The sequence below is a fragment of the Homarus americanus genome, unplaced genomic scaffold (genome assembly GCF_018991925.1).
Source record: "Homarus americanus isolate GMGI-L3 unplaced genomic scaffold, GMGI_Hamer_2.0 scaffold29518, whole genome shotgun sequence".
NCBI lineage: Eukaryota > Metazoa > Arthropoda > Malacostraca > Decapoda > Nephropidae > Homarus > Homarus americanus.
In genome coordinates, this window is record NW_024739796.1 from 25,295 (window position 1) to 50,475 (window position 25,181).

The 25,181-nt window shown below is 44.9% G+C and overlaps 1 protein-coding gene across 1 annotated transcript; it reads left to right on the forward strand.

Moving 5' to 3' along the window:
• The first annotated feature begins 790 nt into the window (after positions 1-790).
• Positions 791-23,422, forward strand: LOC121874981 (flocculation protein FLO11-like). Its single transcript, XM_042379331.1, has 6 exons — positions 791-985; positions 13,039-13,365; positions 13,575-13,730; positions 15,960-16,010; positions 16,334-16,387; positions 20,786-23,422. The coding sequence occupies exons 1-6, from the start codon at positions 791-793 to the stop codon at positions 23,420-23,422; spliced, it is 3,420 nt and encodes a 1,139-aa protein (XP_042235265.1).
• The last annotated feature ends 1,759 nt before the right edge of the window (positions 23,423-25,181 follow it).

Here is a 25,181-nt window from a genome sequence, read left to right on the forward strand (position 1 = left end):
CATACACCGCAATACACTTGGGGGCAATACAAGCCTTTAGGAATATGACGTTGTGTGTGTGTGTGTGTGTGTGTGCGTGTGTGCGTGTGTGTGTGTGTGCGTGTGTGCGTGTGTGTGTGTTGCGGAAGGATATTCAATATTTCTCTTATCATACACACATTGGGTATACAACCTGAGGTATATTTAGGGAAATACGTCTAACTGCTCAATAAACTCAGGAAATACAACCAGGAACCTTATACACTAAGGTAATACAATCTGCAGTATATTCCCAGGAAAATACAACCTGTAATACAATACTTTCAAGAATACAACCTTCACTACTTCTTAGTAAATGGCATATGTGTATGATACAAAATACAAACAATAATAAATACAAAAATACATAATCAATACAGTTAAAAAAATAACAAACTTTCCCCAATGACCACAAAATACAAAAAACACCTGAGGAGAATTACACACACACAAAAAAAACACAAATATCCGATAATTACAAAACTAAAAAAAATATCACTACACATATGAGATGCCACTGGGGTAGAAACCCTGGTGTATGTTATGACAGACACATACGGATGGACGGTGGACGGACTGACAGACGGAAGGGTTTTAACACACCACCCCCTCCATACTGTGCGGGGAGGGGGAGGGGGGGGGGCAGCGACACGACATACTGTGCAGCGTTCATGAAAGATCTGAACCATTTGATTCTTTAATATTCTCAATACAAATTAAGATATGCCACTGGTCACCCGGACAACAGCCAATCGATATTTAATTTCTCGCCATGTTCGTTCAAGTATGGCAGCATCAACAACCGCTATTACAGCTCTCTGACCCTGATTCGTGGTTCATGGATGTTGGCAACCTTGGTCTTGTACACAACATATCTGACGAAACTCCAGAGGAAGACGATGGCGTAATGTCTGGTGATTGTGGCGGCCAAGGGGGTAGATTCCTCAAGACTAATCCAGCGATATCAGTAAAATTAGTCGTCAATCATTAAAGGCGGCGTCACACTAGCATTTCTATTGTCAACTTTTTCATTACTCGTCGATTTTTGTACGAATTGTCGGAGTTGTCGTTGGTTTTTTGTCAAACAGTACTGACCGTCTGTACTAGCGACTCGTACGACAACTTACCGGAGTCAAATCAAGATCTATAATTGATACTACAAATAGTTATAAAAAGCTAAGAAAATGTAATTTGCCGATTAAATTTTGACCACGCGGGAATAACAACATGACGGAGCCAACAGATAAATTTTCCAGTGGTTCTAAATTCATGGGTGACGGTGCACAACAAAAAGTTTGACGATTTTCTGAAAGTTGACAAAAAAATCGACGAAAGAAAGCCAGTGTGACGCCGCCTTAATAGTTACTCTATCGTTTACACGTGGCTCTAGCTTTATGTCTGAATTATTATGGAAAATATTAAAGGGTCAAATCGTTCAGATCTTTTGTGAACACCCTGTATATACAGTACACACACGTACATACACATAGACAAGTGTATACAGTATCTAGGACGTGAGTTGTTAAGATATAAATACAATAACACATACATAACACAATAACACATACATAACACACAATAACACATACATAACACAATAACACATACACTACACACAATAACACATACATAACACAATAACACATACACTACACACAATAACACATACAGAACACACAATAACACATACATAACACAATAACACATACATAACACAATAACACATACACTACACACAATAACACATACATAACACAATAACACATACACTACACACAATAACACATACACTACACACAATAACACATACATAACACACAATAACACAAACATAACACAATAACACACACTACACACAATAACACATACATAACACACAATAACACATACATAACACAATAACACACACATAACACAATAACACATACACTACACACAATAACACATACATAACACACAATAACACATACATTACACACAATAACACAAACATAACACAATAACACATACACTACACACAATAACACATACATAACACACAATAACACATACACTACACACAATAACACATACATAACACAATAACACATACATAACACACAATAACACATACATAACACAATAACACACACTACACACAATAACACATACATAACACACAATAACACATACATAACACAATAACACATACATAACACACAATAACACATACATTACACAATAACACATACACACTACTGCACAATAACACATACATAACACAATAACACATACATAACACAATAACACATACACACAATAACACATACATAACACAATAACACATACAGAACACACACAATAACACATACATAACGCACAATAACACATACATAACACAATAACACATACATAACACAATAACACATACACTACACACAATAACACATACCAGACACACAATAACACATACATAACACAATGCTTACGCATAACACAATAGCACATACATAAGCACAATAACACATACATAACACAATAACACATACACTTACACAATAACACATACATAACGCAATCCAACACGCCGTAACACACAATATACATACATAACACAATACTTACGCCATAACACAATAACACATACATAACAACACATACATAACACAATAACACATACATAACACAATAACACACACATAACACAATAACACATACATAACACACAATAAACACATACATAACACAATAACACATACATAACACAATAACACATACATAACACAATAACACACACATAACACAATAACACATACAGAACACACAATAACACATATATAACACAATAACACATACATAACACAATAACACATACATAACACAATAACACACACAACACAATAACACATACAGAACACACAATAACACATACATAACACAATAACACATACATAACACAATAACACATACACTCACACAATAACACATACACCAACACACAATAACACATACATAACACAATAACTTTTTGCCGCAACACAATAACACATACGCAACACACAATAACACGCCATAGCGCAACACATACGCGGCTTACAATAGCACATACAGAACACACACAACACAATAACACATACAGAACACACAATAACACATACATAACACAATAACACATACATAACACAATAACACATACAGAACACACAACATATACATTACACACAATAACACATACATAACACACAATAACACATACATTACACACAATAACACATACATAACACAATAACACATACTTACAATAACACAATACATACACAATAACACATACACTACACACAATAACACATACATAACACACACACACATAACACAATAACACATACACTACACACAATACACATACATAACACAACAACACATACAACATACTACACACAATACACATACATAACACACAATAACACATACATAACACACAATAACACATACATAACAATACACATACATAACACACAATAACACATACATACACAATAACACATACATAACACAATAACACATACAGAACACACCATATACATTACACACAATTTAACATTCGTACATTAAATCAAACCAGAGAACAAATTTGGTACAATTTTATATAAACATCTCACCGACTCTAAGCCAATGTTTACACTGTCTACTGTACTCCGTCATCTACCGTCATCCCTGTCTACCCGTCCATACCTACATCCACTACATCTCACCGACTCACAAGCCAATGTTTACACTATCTACTGTACTACCGTCATCTACCGTCATCCCTGTCTCCCCGTCCATACCTACATCCACTACATCTCACCGACTCACAGCCAATGTTTACACTATCTACTGTACTCCGTCATCTACCGTCATCCCTGTCTACCCGTCCATACATCCACTACATCTCACCGACTCACAAGCCAATGTTTACACTATCTACTGTACTGATCATCTACCGTCATCCCTGTCACGTCCATACCATCACTATCTCACCGACTCACAAGCCAATGTTTACACTGTCTACTGTACTACGTCACCTACCGTCATCCGTCTACCCCGTCCATACCTACATCTACTACATCTCCATCACAGTGTTATCTACTTGTTATCGACTTTATCCAACAGCGATAAGGCCTATATGACTGACTGGTGCATTGTCACACACATATATAACACACACATGGGACACATACACGGTACACATATGCACACACACACACGGTACACACACACACACACAAATAGTGAGAACATAAAAAAGAGAGAGAGAGAGAGAGAGAGAGAGAGAGAGAGAGAGAGAGAGAGAGGCGACAAAGTGGCTCGCCCTAAAGTGGCACTCGGCGATAATACCTATGAAAACAACCTGGCTGTAATAACCTGTCTGGTGGTAGGTGTTGGTACTGTAATAACCTGTCTGGTGGTAGGTGTTGGTACTGTAATAACCTGTCTGGTGGTAGGTGTTGGTACTGTAATAACCTGTCTGGTGGTAGGTGTTAGTACTGTAATAACCTGTCTGGTGGTAGGTGTTAGTACTGTAATAACCTGTCTGGTGGTAGGTGTTAGTACTGTAATAACCTGTCTGGTGGTAGGTGTTAGTACTGTAATAAACCTGTCTGGTGGTAGGTGTTGGCACTGTAATAACCTGTCTGGTGAGTGTTAGTACTGTAATAACCTGTCTGGTGGTAGGTGTTAGTACTGTAATAACCTGTCTGGTGGTAGGTGTTGGTACTGTAATAACCTGCTCTGGTGGTAGGTGTTGTACTGTAATAACCTGTCTGGTGGTAGGTGTTGGTACTGTAATAACCTGTCTGGTGGTAGGTGTTGGTACTGTAATAACCTGTCTGGTGGTAGGTGTTAGTACTGTAATCCTGTCTGGTGGTAGGTGTTAGCACTGTAATAACCTGTCTGGTGGTAGGTGTTGGTACTGTAATAACCTGTCTGGTGGTAGGTGTTGGTACTGTAATAACCTGACTGGTGGTAGGTGTTAGTACTGTAATAACCTCTTTGGTGGTAGGTGTTAGTACTGTAATAACCTGACTGGTGGTAGGTGTTAGCACTGTAATAACCTGTCTGGTGGTAGGTGTTTCCTTAATAACCTGTCTGGTGGTAGGTGTTGGTACTGTAATAACCTGACTGGTGGTAGGTGTTGGTACTGTAATAACCTGTCTGGTGGTAGGTGTTAGTACTGTAATAACCTGTCTGGTGGTAGGTGTTAGTACTGTAATAACCTGACTGGTGGTAGGTGTTGGCTGTAATAACCTCACTGGTGGTAGGTGTTAGTACTGTAATAACCTCTTTGGTGGTAGGTGTTAGTACTGTAATAACCTGACAATTGGTAGGTGTTGGCACTGTAATAACCTGACTGGTGGTAGGTGTTAGTACTGTAATAACACCTCTTTGGTGGTGGTGTTAGTACTGTAATAACCTGTCTGGTGGTAGGTGTTAGTACTGTAATAACCTGACTGGTGGTAGGTGTTAGTACTGTAATAACCTGTCTGGTGGTGGGTGTTGCACTGTAATAACCTGTCTGGTGGTAGGTGTTGGTACTGTAATAACCTGTCTGGTGGTAGGTGTTGGTACTGTAATAACCTGTCTGGTGGTAGGTGTTAGTACTGTAATAACCTGTCTGGTGGTAGGTGTTAGTACTGTAATAACCTGACTGGTGGTAGGTGTTAGTACTGTAATAACCTCTTTGTGGTAGGTGTTAGTACTGTAATAACCTGTCTGGTGGTAGGTGTTGGTACTGTAATAACCTGTCTGGTGGTAGGTGTTGGTACTGTAATAACCTGTCTGGTGGTAGGTGTTGGTACTGTAATAACCTGTCTGGTGGTAGGTGTTAGTACTGTAATAACCTGACTGGTGGTAGGTGTTAGTACTGTAATAACCTGTCTGGTGGTAGGTGTTGGTACTGTAATAACCTGACTGGTGGTAGGTTAGTACTGTAATAACCTGTCTGGTGGTAGGTGTTGGTACTGTAATAACCTGTCTGGTGGTAGGTGTTGGTACTGTAATAACCTGTCTGGTGGTAGGTGTTGGTACTGTAATAACCTGTCTGGTGGTAGTGTTAGCACTGTAATAACCTGTCTGGTGGTAGGTGTTGGCACTGTAATAACCTGTCTGGTGGTAGGTGTTAGCACTGTAATAACCTCTTTGGTGGTAGGTGTTGGTACTGTAATAACCTGTCTGGTGGTAGGTGTTAGCACTGTAATATCTTTGGTGGTAGGTGTTAGTACTGTAATAACCTGTCTGGTGGTAGGTGTTAGTACTGTAATAACCTGTCTGGTGGTAGGTGTTGGTACTGTAATAACCTGACTGGTGGTAGGTGTTAGTACTGTAATAACCTGTCTGGTGGTAGGTGTTGGTACTGTAATACCTGACTGGTGGTAGGTGTTAGTACTGTAATAACCTGACTGGTGGTAGGTGTTAGTACTGTAATAACCTCTTTGGTGGTAGGTGTTAGTACTGTAATATAACCTGTCTGGTGGTAGGTGTTAGTACTGTAATAACCTGTCTGGTGGTAGGTGTTGGTACTGTAATAACCTGACTGGTGGTAGGTGTTAGTACCGTAATAACTCTCTTGGTGGTAGGTGTTAGTACTGTAATAACCTGTCTGGTGGTAGGTGTTGGTACTGTAATAACCTGTCTGGTGGTAGGTGTTGGTACTGTAATAACCTGTCTGGTGGTAGGTGTTGGTACTGTAATAACCTGTCTGGTGGTAGGTGTTAGTACTGTAATAACCTGTCTGGTGGTAGGTGTTAGCACTGTAATAACCTGTCTGGTGGTAGGTGTTGGTACTGTAATAACCTGTCTGGTGGTAGGTGTTGGTACTGTAATAACCTGTCTGGTGGTAGGTGTTGGTACTGTAATAACCTATCTGGTGGGGTGTTGGTACTGTAATAACCTGTCTGGTGGTAGCACTGTAATAACCTCTTTGGTGGTAGGTGTTGGTACTGTAATAACCTGTCTGGTGGTAGGTGTTAGTACTGTAATAACCTGTCTGGTGGTAGGTGTTAGCACTGTAATAACCTGTCTGGTGGTAGGTGTTGGCACTGTAATAACCTGTCTGGTGGTAGGTGTTGGTACTGTAATAACCTGTCTGGTGGTAGGTGTTGGTACTGTAATAACTGTCTGGTGGTAGGTGTTAGTACTGTAATAACCTGTCTGGTGGTAGGTGTTAGCACTGTAATAACCTGTCTGGTGGTAGGTGTTGGCACTGTAATAACCTGTCTGGTGGTAGTGTTAGCACTGTAATAACCTCTTTGGTGGTAGGTGTTGGTACTGTAATAACCTATCTGGTGGTAGGTGTTGGTACTGTAATAACCTGTCTGGTGGTAGCACTGTAATAACCTCTTTGTGGTAGGTGTTGGTACTGTAATAACCTGTCTGGTGGTGGGTGTTAGTACTGTAATAACCTGTCTGGTGGTAGGTGTTAGCACTGTAATAACCTGTCTGGTGGTAGGTGTTGGCACTGTAATAACCTGTCTGGTGGTAGGTGTTGGTACTGTAATAACCTGTCTGGTGGTAGGTGTTGGTACTGTAATAACCTGTCTGGTGGTAAGTGTTAGTACTGTATAACCTGTCTGGTGGTAGGTGTTAGCACTGTAATAACCTGTCTGGTGGTAGGTGTTGGCACTGTAATAACCTGTCTGGTGGTAGGTGTTAGCACTGTAATAACCTCTTTGGTGGTAGGTGTTGGTACTGTAATAACCTGTCTGGTGGTAGGTGTTAGCACTGTAATAACCTGTCTGGTGGTAGGTGTGGTACTGTAATAACCTGTCTGGTGGTAGGTGTTAGCACTGTAATAACCTGTCTGGAGGTAGGTGTTAGTACTGTAATAACCTGTCTGGTGGTAGGTGTTAATACTGTAATAACCTGTCTGGTGGTAGGTGTTGGTACTGTAATAACCTGTCTGGTGGTAGGTGTTGGCACTGTAATAACCTGTCTGGTGGTAGGTGTTAATACTGTAATAACCTGTCTGGTGGTAGGTGTTAATACTGTAATAACCTGTCTGGTGGTAGGTGTTGGTACTGTAATAACCTGTCTGGTGGTAGGTGTTGGTACTGTAATAACCTGTCTGGTGGTAGGTGTTGGCACTGCAATAACCTGTCTGGTGGTAGGTGTTGGCACTGCAATAACCTGTCTGGTGGTAGGTGTTGGCACTGCATAACCTGTCTGGTGTAGGTGTTGGCTGTAATAACCTGTCTGGTGGTAGATGCTGGCACTGCAATAACCTGTCTGGTGGTAGGTGTTGGCACTGCAATAACCTGTCTGGTGGTAGGTGTTGGCACTGTAATAACCTGTCTGGTGGTAAATGTTGGCACTCTCGGCATTATTAGCAATTTATTGACCATGAGGGCAGACAGACAGAAACAATGAGGTTACAGAAAAAAGAACAAGTACTCACAAGTGGGCGAACATACGGCCATGTAGACAAGAATATGCACATGTAGACAAAAAATACGCACATGTGAAAGCAAAACGCGTTTATGACGATGTAAAATACGCACATGTAGACGAATTATACACATACGTCCACGAATTATACACACGTCGACGAAAATGTTCAAATGTCGATCTAAAATACCCAGGCGGAGGACGTTACGCGCGTACAACCTTGTGCACACATAAGCTCAGGCTCACATTAACCCCCGACTCCTATACGCATCACAACCCGGAAATAAAAGACTACTTCCTGTTGTATCAAAATAATTCAGGAGGTAAAAATAATAATAATAAACTAACAAAATCTTTTAAGTCCCTTTATCTTGTCACATTGTCTTTTCCTCTCTCTCTCTCTCTCTCTCTCTCTCTCTCTCTCTCTCTCTCTCTCTCTCAAAACAATTTTCATTCCTGGATACGCACATATGTAAACATGACCTGATATACTGTAGCGCTAAAATACACACATACAGTCTACATACATTTAAAAACCCACACATGCATACATACACACCAGAGCTTAAACACACACACACACACACACACACACACATACATATTAAATGACCAAAAAGAAAAATATTTTTCCTCTCCTTCCCTCTTCCCTTCCTCTCCTCCTCTTCCTCTTTTCCCCTACTTCCCTGTCCTCATTTCTCATCTTCCTTCCCTCCTCCTTTTCAACACCCCATTCTTCCTCCCACCCATTCATCTCCTATTCTTTCCCTCTTCCTTCTCTTCTACATCCGTTTCTCACACTTCTCTCTCTCCATCCTCTTCCCTCCCCTTCCTTCCTTCCTTCCTTCCTTCCTTCCTTCCTTCCTTCCCTCCTTCCTACCCAACACAGCAACAAAAAAAAATAAAAAAATAAAAATAACCCAGAAAAACCATAAGACAATCACATAAAAACGACCCCCAAAAAAATATTTATAATCCCAGTTACAGTCTGAGGCGTAGTAAATCCCACCGCAATATTAATTCATATATTCTAAACCGGGATTTTTTCCGAGTTCTGGAAGGGATTAAACAAGAGGGATTTTATTTCACATGAACTTGTACTGAATATATAGTGTGTTGTATAAGCCGGAACCTGTGAACCAGATGTGTGGCTCACCCTCTCTCTCTCTCTCTCTCTCTCTCCATCTAATCACAGAGAGAGAGAGAGAGAGAGAGAGAGAGAGAGAGAGAGAGAGAGAGAGAGATGAACTAACAATAAGCTTCAGATTCCACGAGGGGATAATAATTTCCCATCAAGTTACAGCTGTCCATCCGCTCCCCCCTCTCTGTCTGTCTGTCTCTCTGTTTATCCGCTCCCTCTCTGTCTGTCTGTCTCTCTTTATCCGCTCCCCCCTCTGTCTGTCTTCTCTCTGTCTACCTCCCCCCTCTGTCTGTCTGTCTCTCTCTCTGTCTGTCATCCGCTCCCCCTCTCTGTCTGTCTGCTCTCTCTCTGTCTATCCGCTCCCTCTCTGTCTGTCTGTCTGTCTCTCTCTCTGTCCTCCCCCCTCTCTGTCTGTCTGTCTCTCTCTGTCTATCCACCCCCCCTCTCTGTCTGTCTGTCTCTCTGTTTATCTCCCTCTCTGTCTGTCTGTCTCTCTCTGTCTATCCGCTCCCCTCTCTGTCTGTCTCTCTCTCTGTCTATCCGCTCCCTCTCTGTCTGTCTGTCTCTCTCTGTCTTCCCCCCCTCTCTGTCTGTCTGTCTCTCTCTGTCTATCCGCTCCTCTGTCTGTCTGTCTCTCTCTGTCTATCCGCTCCCCCCTCTGTCTGTCTGCTCTCTCTGTCTATCCGCTCCTCTCTGCTCTGTCTCTCTCTGTCTATCCCCCCCCCTCTCTGTCGTCTGTCTCTCTCTGTCATCCGCCCCCCTCTCTGTCTGTCTGTCTCTCTCTGTCTATCCCTCCCCCTCTGTCTGTCTGTCTCTCTCTGTCTATCCCCCCCTCTCTGTCTGTCTGTCTCTCTCTGTCTATCACCCCCCTCTCTGTCTGTCTGTCTCTCTCTGTCTATCCGTCTGTCCCGCGCTTCCTTTCTGTATTTCTCTTTTTCTGTCTCTCTGTCTCTCTCTCAGCTCGTATCAATACTACCTTGGTTTGGTTAGGTTAGGTTAGGTTAGGTTAGGTTAGGTTAGGTACATCATCCTGGTCGAGATATCCCAGTAACTCTCAAGACAGATCAGTGTGTGTGTGTGTGTGTTGAGTGGGGAGGGACACGGCCTCTGGTTCCTTGGCCTCAGTCTCTGGAGGTCACTATCTCCTTATTGGCCTCCACCCATTGATTTCTAACTCATCCTTATAATCATCTTCCTGAGTGTGTCTCTTCCTAAGGTCTCGTCACACACACACACACACACACACACACACACACACACACACACTTACCTCTACCGCGGTGATTTAATGAAGGTAAAAAATAAAAAATAAACACCCACATAACAAGACCAAGGCAACGATGACAACACTAATAGATTAATATGCGATGATCCGGGAGGCCGCCAGACAGTCACACACTCAGATGGTGGTGCGTGAACCAGCTGCGAGGTGGCGGCTCCCCTCACAGTGAATCATGACGGTGGTAAATACGAACACATTCTTATTTAACTAAAAGCATATATTTACAAGCATTTAGATATTTACGCATATATTTACAGGGATATTTACGCAATATTTTTACAGGTATTTAGATATTTACGCAATATTTTTACAGGTATTTAGATATCTACGCAATATATTTACAGGTATTTACATATTTACGCATATATTAACAGGTATTTACAGGTGTTTAGATATATAGATCCACCTGATGATTGAATACTCTAATATTACCTGGGGGTTGGGTTACTGTAGGTTAGGTTAAGGTGAAATAAGCTAGGGTGCTTAATTTCCATGCGGTCCAAATATACATACTTATAAAAATACATGTGTTGTGAGATTCATTCATTTCTTATGTGCAAATAGGGCAAAATACATACATACATACATACATACAAACAAGCATACATACATACATACATATACATTCTCATAAAGTGAAAATTGCTAAAGTTCACCCAGCACGTAAAGAATATGGGGATAAAGGTCTCTTCAAGAATTACCGCCCCATATCAGTCCTCCCACCCTGAAGTAAGATACTGGAGATGCTAACATGTAGTAGACTAAATTCCTTCTGCAGATTGCATTTACAGCTAGAAGGTCAACTTAGAGTGCCCTGCTGTCCTTCACTAATGATATCCTGAACTCCGTTGATGACAGTCACTTCACAGTCGACATATGCCTGGACCTTTCTAAAGCCTTTGATACTGTCGACCATACCTTCATCACCCTGTTAAAACTACAACATTACAGCGTTAGGGGCTTATCCCACAATTGGTTTACCTCATATCTGTTTAATAGGAAGCAGTATGCCTGCTATAGTAATCATTAATCTGAGTCCTCAACTATTTTGTATGGCGTCCCTCAAGGCTCCATTCTCGGTTCAGATCTGTTCTTGTTGTATATAAATTATATAGTCCACGCCAGCACACTCGTAAAATATAACGTATTTGTGGACGAAGGTAATTTCTATGCCAGCAACTCAGATCTCCATTCATGATGAGAACTATGAACACTGAATTGACTGAAGCCAGGACCTGGGTAAAACGCAATAAACTGACCTTAAACCTCGAAAAAAACCACTACATGATCTTTCACAAGAAAAAACTTAACCCAGATTTGGACCCCCTGTACCTTGGTAATACAATCCTCAAACGTGAACAAAATACTAAACTCATTGGGGTTATTGTTGATGAGAAACTTAGCTGGAGAAACCACATACAAGACATTCACTATAAAGTTAATAAACAGTGCGGTATCACACTCGACAGTCACTCACTCTCACAGCAATGAAAGAAATCTATTTTGATCTTGTTTACCAACACCTGATACATTGCCATACACTATGGGTGGGGGCCTCCGGCATTACTAAGATACAACACCCCTGACCCCTGGTCACTGCCCAGAAGAGAGTTGTGCGGACAATGACCTTCAAAATAAATAGTCCAGTTTGTTGTGTAATCTCGTTTTCTTTTTCTTTCAAACCTATACATTTTTTTAAACTAACAGAGTATAAACCACCATAAACCTTTGTTTTATTACCAGGTTCTCCAGGTTACAGCAAGTGTACATCATGAGTGACATGCACGAACTTGGATCCTACACTGCCAAAAAAACCTGGACATAAGAGAAGAAGCACCGTAATAGATGAGTCTGACCCATCTACTGCTGCATCTTCACCGCCGTTCACACGGTCGTGCACAGTGCCACTGGACAAGGACCGGTGCTTCTTCAGTCAGTAGGCCAGCAGTTGTTCAAAATGAGGACTGAAAACGTTGGTAAAGATATCAGAGACGCTGTAGAGATGACCCAAGATGCCCATTCAAAACAAGATTGAGCACATGACCCTGTGATACACACGCAATTTACATTATCTACCACAAACTGTGGACTAAACACCCTTTCCATGTTTTGCGAGACAGAAGCAGCACACACAGGGAACACGTTGCAAAGGGCCTGTCTGATTGAACTGATCAACCTCGTTGATGTATAAACTCAGAACCAAGTCCTACAAAAGAACCGAAGGAAACCAGCTGTCCTTTACTCTCCAGCTGCATGTGAGGAAGACCTGGTCCATTCTGCTGTCACAAGTGAGGGTGATGACATGACCAACATGAAAGCCATCTACAAAGCAGCACAGATGATACTCAAGTGCATTGCGGATTTCACCAAAGAAAAGTGGGCCAATGCCATACTAGTGTCTAACAGCATCAGCGATGTTCCAGCTGAACTATACACCTTGAGTCTCTGGATCATGGTGGAGCCTGTGGAGGAGATGGAAACCGAAAAAACAGAGACCAGTGTTGTCAACAGGACAGTACTCACGGTGAGCCAAAACATAATATATGGAATTAAGTCTAACAGGTGAAGCACAAAACCACCGATTCAGCAACTTTCAGGCAACACCATGCAAGACAAAACCCCAAGTCCTGGGATTGGCTCTGACTCTTCATCATGGCACAAGAAACAAAATGCTAATGGGTCTTTTCAGTACACGGGGTTACTGTGCCTCACATGCCGACAACCTGCTTCTAGAACGAGAATGTTCCAAGGCCTCTATGTTCAAAGGAAAGAAGAGCACCTTCGTCTTCTTTGCTGCAGACAACAGACTCTGCCGAAGACACTGCTATTGGTAAAGGGACCACTCATGGCACAATAACTCCAGTGTATCAGGAAGCTGACACTCCCAGAGTAATAATAGCCCCCAAAAAACCTTTCTTCTGGTTTGTGTTTTTATGGTTTTTCCCCACAATTTCACTTAAAAGAATAATTTATTTGTACTACACCATTGTCTATGCTGGAAAATTATAATTATTTTCGGGTCGTCAGCCATTGTAGCTGTAATCTTATTCTTCTCAAAGGGGTGAAAACAGCCACTCCCAGCGCGCGCGCACACACACACACACGCTGAGACGGATTGACAAGGGGTTTAGGTATTGCTAGAAATCAACAGCTTTCAATATGTTTCATCATACTTGCTCCTTTCTTGCTCAGAACAGTACAACATAACACACATTTCACCCTGGATGTCTTAAACCTTTCCTCTACTTCTTTAGAGTCAAAACTGTTTTCTGTCTACCTGACATTTTCAGTTCTGTTGATATTTAGCTCTTAATTTCCTACACACATCATGCGATTTTGTTTTCTAATGATATATTCAAACAAACATAAGACGATTTCCACCTACGACACCTTGGGCGCATTTTACCCATAACCGACATATCGGGTATTGACAATAAGAAAACTACTATAAAAATTTTAGTGGAGCAACTTACACCCACCCATCCCAGCAAAGACTAAGCTCCCTCCATTTAAATTATCTCGTCAAGGATATCTGTTGTTTAAGTATAAATATTTGTGTAACATTATTGTCCCACTGGAACCATTATATATTATATTGCAATGTTGACAAATCATCATTGCAATAATTATATATTTCATGGTCAAGACATGAACCCGACCGTGTGTGAGTCCCGTTGTTTCGTCTCAGCGCTACTGGTTGTATCGCTTCCACCCACTTGTCAGATTACTGTATACCAACTCTACTGTAATCATGTTTATATATATACTTAGAATATAAATGTAAAAAAAAAATCAATCAATCAATCAATAAAAAAAGTGCTAATCGTGGTAAGATCCTAATATGTTCTGTACCAACACCAGGTTACATGTTGTACTCCAGGTGATGTTATATAATAGTTCCTTGAGATAAATGTACGGTATACATCAGTTGGTTCAGCCATGTTAGTATTATTGTTACTGTCAACTATGTATCTGTACTTCTATGGCTAAATAAACGGTTTCATTGAAGGATGGACAGAAGGCAGGGAATAATAAGGGAGAAGGGAATAATAAGGGAGAAGGAAGGGAATAATAAGGGAGAAGGAAGGGAATAATAAGGGAGAAGAGAGTATGTGGTGAGGGAGGGTCAACTATGGAGTGTCACATGTGTGAGATGGAAGGTCATATGCGTGGGAGGGAAGGAGGGTCTGTGAAAGGGAGGAAGGGAAGGTCACATGTGTAGGAGTGAACAGGGAGGAGGAAGAGGAGGGCAGATGTGTGGGGAGGAGGCTGCTTTAACAATCTGAATTAATTACAAAAACATTTCTGTTGTCTTATAAAACAGTTACTATGACACACACACACATGTTGTTGACGTGTCATACTAAGGAGGTTGTTGTTGTTGTTGTTGTATTTGTTGTTGTTGTTGTTGTTGTTGTTAGTACGTGCCACATATATACTGTACTTGTTGAGTCTGCTGGTGGCGTGGTTGTAGTTGTTGCATCAGTCGCTAAAGTTGTTAGTTGTTCTTTGATGTTGTTATAGTATCGGGGGTTGTTTGTTACAGCGGCTGTGTTGTATCGATGTTGTGTGTTGTGGTGTGGTGTGTGTGTGTGTGTGTGTGTGTGTGTGTGTGTGTGTGTGTGTGTGTGTGTGTGTGTGTGTGTGTTTGTGTGTGTGTGTGTGTGTGTGTTAATCCTCCAACTGAACCAGTGAGTCACATTCCTCCATTTGCTTCTACCACCACCACTACTACCACTATCCTTCCTACCACCACCACTACTACTTTTTTTTTCACCACTACTACTACCACTAATCCTTCCTACCACCACCACCACTACTACTACTATCCTTCCTACCACCACCACTACCACTATCCTTCTACTACCACTATCCTTCCTACCACCACCACTCTACCACTATCCTTCCCACCACCACCACTACTACTATCCTTCCCACCACCACCACCACTACTACCACTATCCTTCCACCACCACCACTACTACCACTATCCTTCCTACCACCACTACACTCCACACTACTACCACTAATCCTTCCTACCACCACCACCACCACACTACTACCACTATCCTTCCTACCACCACCACTACCACTATCCTTCCTACCACCACCACTACTACCACTATCCTTCCTACCACCACCACTACTACCACTATCCTTCCTCCACCACCACTACTACCACTATCCTTCCTACCACCACCACCACCACTACTACCACTATCCTTCCCTACCACCACCACTACTACCACTATCCTTCCTACCACCACCACTACTACCACTATCCTTCCTACCACCACCACCACCACTACCTATCCTTCCTACCACCACCACCACCACTACTACCACTATCCTTCCTACCACCACCACTACTACCACTATCCTTCCTACCACCACCACCACCACCACCACCACTACCACAATCATCCTACCACCACCACTACTACCACTATCCTTCCCTACCACCACCACCACCACTACTCTACCACTATCCTTCCTACCACCACCACCACTACCACATCCTTCCTACCACCACCACCACCACCACTACCACTATCCTTCCTACCACCACCACTACTGCTACTATCCTTCCTACCACCACCACCACTACTACCACTATCCTTCCTACCACCACCACCACTACTACCACTATCCTTCCTACCATCACCACCACTACTACCACTATCCTTCCTACCACCACCACTACTACCACTATCCTTCCTACCACCACTACTACTACCACTATCCTTCCTACCATCACCACCACTACTACCACTATCCTTCCTACCACCACCACCACCACCACTACTACCACTATCCTTCCTACCACCACCACTACTACTATCCTTCCCACCACCACCACTACTACCACTATTCTTCCACCACCACCACCTACTACCACTATCCTTCCCACCACCACCACTACTACCACTATCCTTCCCACCACCACCACTACTACCACTATCCTTCCCACCACCACCACTACTACCACTATCCTTCCCACCACCACCACTACTACCACTATCCTTCTACCACCACTATCCTTCCTACCACCACCACCACTACCACTATCCTTCCATACACCACCACCACCACCACTATCCTTACTGTCACCACCACGACTCTTCCTACATACACCACCCTCAACCTCCACTACAACTATCGTTACCACCAGCTACCACAACTACACAATCCTTCTCCACGACCCCATCCTCTCTCCCAGCACCAGTCATTTAGCGTACGTCCTCTACACCTGTTCCCAGGTGAGTGCTCTCTCTCTCTCTCTCTCTCTCCACATACCATAACAGTGACCTCACACACACCATAACAGTGACCTACACACACCATAACAGTGACCTACACACACCATAACAGTGACCTACACACACCATAACAGTGACCTACACACACCATAACAGTGACCTCACACACACCATAACAGTGACCTACACACACCATAACAGTGACCTGCACATACTACACCAGTGACCTACACATACCAAAACAGTGACCTACACATACCAAAACAGTGACCTACACATACCATAACAGTGACCTACACATACCATAACAGTGACCTACACACACCATAGCAGTGACCTACACACTACCATAGCAGTGACCTACACATACTACAACAGTCACCTACACATACCATAACAGTGACCTACACACACCATAGCAGTGACCTACACACACATAACAGTGACCTACACACACCATAACAGTGACCTACACACACCATAACAGTGACCTACACACACCATAACAGTGACCTCACACACACCATAGCAGTGACCTACACATACCATAGCAGTGACCTACATACAACAGTCACCACATACCATAACAGTGACCTACACACACCATAGCAGTGACCTACACACACCATAACAGTGACCTACACATACCATAGCAGTGACCTACACATACCATAACAGTGACCTACACATACCATAGCAGTGACTTCACATACCATAGCAGTACCTATACATACCATAACAGTGACCTACACATACCATAGCAGTGACCTACACACACCATAACAGTGACCTACACATACCATAGCAGTGACCTCACACACACCATAACAGTGACCTACACACCATAACAGTGACCTACACACACCATAGCAGTGACCTACACATACCATAGATGACCTACACATACTACAACAGTCACCTACACATACCATAACAGTGACCTACACACCATAGCAGTGACCTACACACACCATAACAGTGACCACACATACCATAGCAGTGACCTACACATACCATAACAGTGACCTACACATACCATAGCAGTGACCTACACATACCATAGCAGTTACCTATACATACCATAACAGTGACCTACACATACCATAACAGTGACCTACACACACCATAGCAGTGACCTACATACCATAACAGTGACCTACACATACCATAACAGTGACCTACACATACCATAGCAGTTACCTATACATACCATAACAGTGACCTACACCTATAACAGTGACCTACACACACCATAGCAGTGACCTACACATACCATAACAGTGACCTACACAAACCAGCAGTGACCTACACATACCATAGCAGTGACCTACACATGCCATAACGGTGACCTACACATACCATAAGTGACCTACACATACCAAAACAGTGACCTACACATCAACAGTGACCTACATACCATAACAGTGACCTACACATACCATAAGTGACCTACACTTACCATAAGTGACCTGCACATACCATAACAGTGACCTGCACATACCATAACAGTGCCCTACACATACCATAACAATGACCTACACACACCAACAGTGACCTACACATCAACAGTGACCTACACATACCATAAGTGACCTCCACATACCATAACAGTGACCTGCACATAACATGTTAGATTAGGTTAGGTTAGGTTAGGTTAGGTTTGCGTTAGCTGAGGCTAGTTTAAGTATAAGCTAGCGCTGGATTAGATTAGCGTAAGGTTAGGTTAGCGTTAGGTTGGTTTAATGTTAGACTAGGTTAAGTTAACGTTGAGCAAGGTTAGGTTAACGTTTGGTTAGGTTAAGTTTAGGCAAGATTAGGTTAATTTTAGATAAAGTTACGTTAGGTTAAGTTTAAGTTAAGGTTGGGTTGGTTAGGTCAGCGTTAAATTAGGTTCGGTTAGTTTAACATTAGGGCGGTCAACCTTCAGATAAAATAAGCTAAGACCCTAAGCGAATCTCCAGGTAAAGCTATAATTGTCTCCAAACATTGACCACTGCTTAGAGATAATGATATAGATCTATAGTTTACAACCTGCCACCCCACAGGAGAGGATGGTGGTGCAGTAGGTGGTCTGCCAAGCGTCTTACTAGTCCAGGACTCATCTTGTCACACCCTGAGGCCCTACACGTGTCGGGGGTCTTAAGGAGGAGGTGCTCATCTTATCTCGACGTATTTAACACACCTGGTCAAGTTAGGAGAGGATGTCTCGGGTCGCTTGAAGCTTAGGTAGGGGGTGTGGTAGGGTAGGACAGGTCAGGTTAGGGGTAGTTAGGTAAGCTTAGGTTAGGGGTGTGGTAGGTTAGGTAAGGTTAGGGGTAGTTAGGTAAGCTTAGGTTAGGGGTGTGGTAGGGGTAAGGTAGGATATTAGGTTAGGTTAGGGGTGGGGGTTGTGAGGTAGGGCAGAGGCAGGTTAGGGGTAGTTAGGTAGCTTAGGTTAGGGGTGTGGTAGGGTAGGGCAGGTTAAGTTGAGGGTGTGGTAGGGTAGAACAGGATAGAAGTTAGGGGTAGTTAGGTAAGCAGGTTAGGGGTGTGGTAGAGGGTAAGTGTGGGTTAGGTAGGTTAGGTTAGGGGTGTGGTAGGGTAAAGCAGGTAAGGTTAGGGGTAGTTAGGTAGCTTAGGTTAGGGGTGTGGTAGGGTAGAACAGGTTAAGTTAGGGGTAGTTAGGTAGCTTGAGTTGGGGTGTAGGTAGGGTAGGACAGATCAGATAGGGGTAGTTAGGTAGCTTAGGTTGGGGTGTGGTAGGGTAGGACAGGTTAGGTTAGGGGTAGTTAGGTAATCTTAGGTTAGGGTGTGGTAGGGTGGGTTAGGTTGTGCGGTGAATTAAACTGGGGAGCGAACCGTCGGGTGATCCGCCGCTATTTTTAGGTAGAGGACACTAGTACTGTATCCTGCCTGTAAACAACCGTCACTAAGTAAGTCATCCTTCACTTGGCTGCAGGATGGACCGGTTCCATCCTCTGTGTTAAGCGGAGGATCGGTGTCCATTGTAGAGTGACCACGGCAGGATTTAACCAGTGACGACTAGATGTTGAAACAGACTCATTCACCGCTTTAAAATTCTCGTGGTGTTTGTTGACGGACGATGGCCGAGGAGGGAGGGTGGGACTCTCTTCTTAACATGCAGCAGCTAGTGTGTTACTCCACCACCTCGGCAGGATGCTTGCGTACGAAAAAACTTGTTCCATTATCGACAAGCACAACCGACAGTGTACTAATTTGATGAGTGTACTAGGGCTGGTGTACAGTGAACTATCCCAGTACCCAAGACCTCCAAGGTAAACAGTCTACCTTTATTAACCTAGGATACTGATCATAAGACCTTAGTTGTTAAGTACAGTAATACGTTACAACATCAACATAGATCTGTGGGTGTGTGTGTGTGTGTGTGGGTGGGTGTGTGTGTATCAGTATTCAACAGCAGTGGTCAACATGCCAGGCCACGCTCCGGTAGCCTCCTCACCCCACCACAGGCCCAAGTCAACGTTCCTCTGCCTCCCACCTCCATCATAATGATCATCGTCATCATCATATGTCACCAATCATCATCACCAATATCATACATCATTATTTTCACCATCATCATTATTATCAACTGCGACATACAGACAGCTGGGTCGACTGGGGGTGCCCCAATTAGTAGCTGGCCAGTCAGTGACCCACAGTCAACAGTGCCTCAACCAACAGTGCCTCAGTCAACAGTGCCTCAACCAACAGTGCCTCAGTCAACAGTGCCTCAACCAAAGTACCTCAACCAACCATACCTCAGCCAACAGTGCCTCAACCAACAGTGCCTCAGCCAACAGTGCCTCAACTAACAGCCTCAACCAAAAGTACCTCAACCAACCATGCCTCAGCCAACAGTGCCTCAACCAACAGTGCCTCAGTCAACAGTGCCTCAACCAAAAGTACCTCAACCAACCATACCTCAGCCAACAGTGCCTCAACAACAGTGCCTCAGTCAACAGTGCCTCAACCAACCATACCTCAGCCAACAGTGCCTCAACCAACAGCCTCAACCAAAAGTACCTCAACCAACAGTGCCCAACCAACAGTGCCTCACCAACAGCCTCAACCAAGTACCTCAACCAACCATGCCTCAGCCAACAGTGCCTCAACCAACAGTGCCTCAACCAACAGTGCCTCAGCAACAGTACCTCAACCAACCATACCTCAGCCAACAGTACCTCAACCAACAGTGCCTCAACCAACAGCCTCAACCAACAGTGCCTCAGCCAACAGTGCCTCAACCAACAGTGCCTCAGCAACAGTACCTCAACCAACCATGCCTCAGCCAACAGTGCCTCAACCAACAGTGCCTCAACCAACAGCCTCAACCAAAGTACCTCAACCAATCATGCCTCAGCCAACAGTGCCTCAGCCAACAGTGCCTCAACCAACCATGCTCCAACAGTGCCTCAGCCAACAGTGCCTCAACCAACAGCCTCACCAGTACCTCCCAACAGTGCCTCAACCAACAGTGCCTCAACCACATCCTGCCAACAGTGCCTCAACCAACAGCCTCAACCAAAGTACCTCAACCAACCATGCCTCAGCCACATGCCTCAACCAACAGTGCCTCAGCCAACAGTGCCTCAACCAACAGTGCCTCAACCAACAGCCTCAGCCAACAGTGCCTCAACCAGCAGCCTCACAAATACCTCAACCAACCATGCCTCAACCAACAGTGCCTCAGCCAACAGTGCCTCAACCAACAGTGCCTCAACCAACAGTGCCTCAGCCAACAGTGCCTCAACCAACAGCCTCAACCAAAAGTACCTCAACCAACCATGCCTCAGCCAACAGTGCCTCAACCAACCATGCCTCAACCAACAGTGCCTCAACCAACAGTGCCTCAACCAACAGTGCCTCAGCCAACAGCCTCAACCAACCATACCTCAGCCAACAGTGCCTCAACCAACAGTGCCTCAGTCAACAGTCCTCAACCAACCATACCTCAGCCAACAGTGCCTCAACCAACAGTGCCTCAACCAACAGTGCCTCAACCAACCATACCTCAGCCAAAGGACCTCAACCAACCATACCTCAGCCAAAAGTGCCTCAACCAACCCCTCAGCCAAAAGTACTCAACCAACCATACCTCAGCCAACAGTGCCTCAACCAACAGTCCTCAACCAACAGTACCTCAACCAACCATACCTCAGCCAAAAGTACCTCAACCAACCATACCTCAGCCAAAGTGCCTCAACCAACATACCTCAGCCAAAAGTACCTCAACCAACCATACCTCAGCCAACAGTGCCTCAGCCAACAGTGCCTCAACCAACCATACCTCAGCCAACAGTGCCTCAGCCAACAGTGCCTCAACCAACAGTGCCTCAACCAACAGTGCCTCAACCAACCATACCTCAGCCAACAGTGCCTCAGCCAACAGTGCCTCAACCAACCGCCTCAGCCAACAGTGCCTCAGCCAACAGTGCCACAGCCAACAGTGCCTCAACCAACCATACCTCAGCCAACAGTGCCTCAACCAACCATACCTCAGCTAACAGTGCCTCAGCCAACAGTGCCTCAACAACCATACCTCAGCCAACAGTCCCAGCCAACAGTGCCTCAAAACAGTCCTCAACCAACCATACCTCAAACACCTCGCAACAGTGCCTCAACAACCATACCTCAGCCAACAGTGCCTCAGCCAACAGTGCCACAGCCAACAGTGCCTCAACAACCATCCCCAACAGCTCAGCCAACACAGCCAACAGTGCCTCAACCAACCATACCTCAGCCAACATCCTGCCAACAGCCTCACCAAGCATACCTCAGCCAACAGTGCCTCAGCCAACAGTGCCACAGCCAACAGTGCCTCAAAACCCCTCAGCCAACAGTTCTCAGCCAACAGTGCCGCAACAGTGCCTCAACAACCATACCTCAGCCAACAGTGCCTCAACCCATACCTCAGCCAACAGTGCCTCAACCAACCATACCTCAGCCAACAGTGCCTCAACCAACCATACCTCAGCCAACAGTGCCTCAGCCAACAGTGCCACAGCCAACAGTGCCTCAACCAACCATACCTCAGCCAACAGTGCCTCAACCAACAGTGACACAGCAACAGTGCCTCAACCAACCATACCTCAGTCAACAGTGCCTCAACCAACCATACCTCAGCCAACAGTGCCTCAGCCAACAGTGCCTCAACCAACCACCTCAGCCAACAGTGCCTCAGCCAACAGTGCTCAACCAACCATACCTCAGCCAACAGTGCCTCAACCAACCATACCTCACCAACAGTGCCTCAGCCAACAGTGCCTCAACCAACCATACCTCAGCCAACAGTGCCTCAACCAACAGTGCCACAAATAATGATATAAGAGGCACTCACACAACAACAACAAAAGATTCACTGGTGTTAAAATCTACTTGGAAGGTAAAAGAGTTTTGTTTTGTTGTGTGTATGTGAGTGTAAACTAAACACCACATGTAGCCATACCCATATCACGAGCACCCACTACTCCACGAGCGTCCCGAATCCCCCTACCTTCCTGATCAATACAACATAATCGGCTCACATACAAACCACGCCAGGCAGGTGTGGCGTGACAAGTATACAGCATTATAATAATCTCCTCAAGAAGAAGAAGAAGAAGAGAGGAGGAAGAAGGAGGAGGAGGAGGAGGAGGAGGAGGAGGGAGGAGGAGGAGGAGGAGGAGGAGAAAAAAACACAACAGGAAAGGGAGAGGGAAAGAGAGAAGGTAGAGAGGAGGAGGAGGAGTAGTATGAAGAGGAGAAAGGAGAAGGTAGAGAGAGGAGGAGGAGGAGGAGTAGTAAGAGGAGAGAAAGAGGAAGGAAGAGGAGAGGACGAGGAGGTAGAACTTACTTGGTGTCCTGAGGCTGGTGGTCAGGAAACCTGCAATGATCCACCACCACCACCACCACCATCCTGCCACCCCCATCCACCCCCACCACCATCCTCCCCACCCAACCATCACCCCACCACCATCTCCTGCCACCCAATCCCCACACCACCACCACCATCTCCTGCACCCAATGATCCACCACCACCACCACCACCATCCTCCTGCCACCCAATGATCCACCACCACCACCACCACCATCCTCCTGCCACCCAATGATCACCACCACCACCACCACCATCCTCCTGCCACCCAATGATCCCACCACCACCACCACCACCACCACCCATCCTCCTGCCACCCAATGATCCACCCACCACCACCACCACCCACCACCACTACCACCACCCCTCCTGCCACCCAATGATCCACCACCACCACCACCACACCACCACCACCCTCCTGCCACCCAATGATCCACCACCACCACCACCACCACCACCATCCTCCTGCCACCCAATGATCGGCCCACCACCACCACCATCCTCCTGCCACCCAATGATTCCACCCACTACCACCACCATCCTCCTGCCACCCCAATGATCCCACCACCACCACCATCCTCCTGCCACCCAATGATCCACCAACCACCACCACCACCCTCCTGCCACCCAATGATCCACCCACCACCACCATCCTCCTGCACCCAATCATCCACCAACCACCACAACCACCATCCTCCTGCCAATGATCACCAACCACCACCACCACCATCCTCCTGCCATCAATGATCGGCCCACTACCACCACCATCCTCCTGCCACCCAATGATCGGCCCACTACCACCACCATCCTCCTGCCACCCAATCGGCCCACCACCACCACCATCCTCCTGCCACCCAATGATCGGCCCCACCACCACCATCCTCCTGCCACCCAATGGTCGGCCCACCACCACCACCATCCTCCTGCCACCCAATGATCCGCCCACTACCACCACCATCCGGCCGCCCACCTGCCAACCAATGATCCGCCCATACCACCCCCTCCAGTCGCCCACCACCACCACCCTCCGACCATCAACCTGCCACCAGCACCCCCTCCACCAACCACCCAGCGACCGGACGCCCTCAGCCGCCCACCCACGGACCTCCAGGGGCTCTTTGATACCTGGAACCTGAACCAGACCAACCCCTAACTAACCTAATTTAACCCACCGTTAATCCCCTAACCTAACCGCCCCTAAACCCCTGACCTAATTCACCCCTA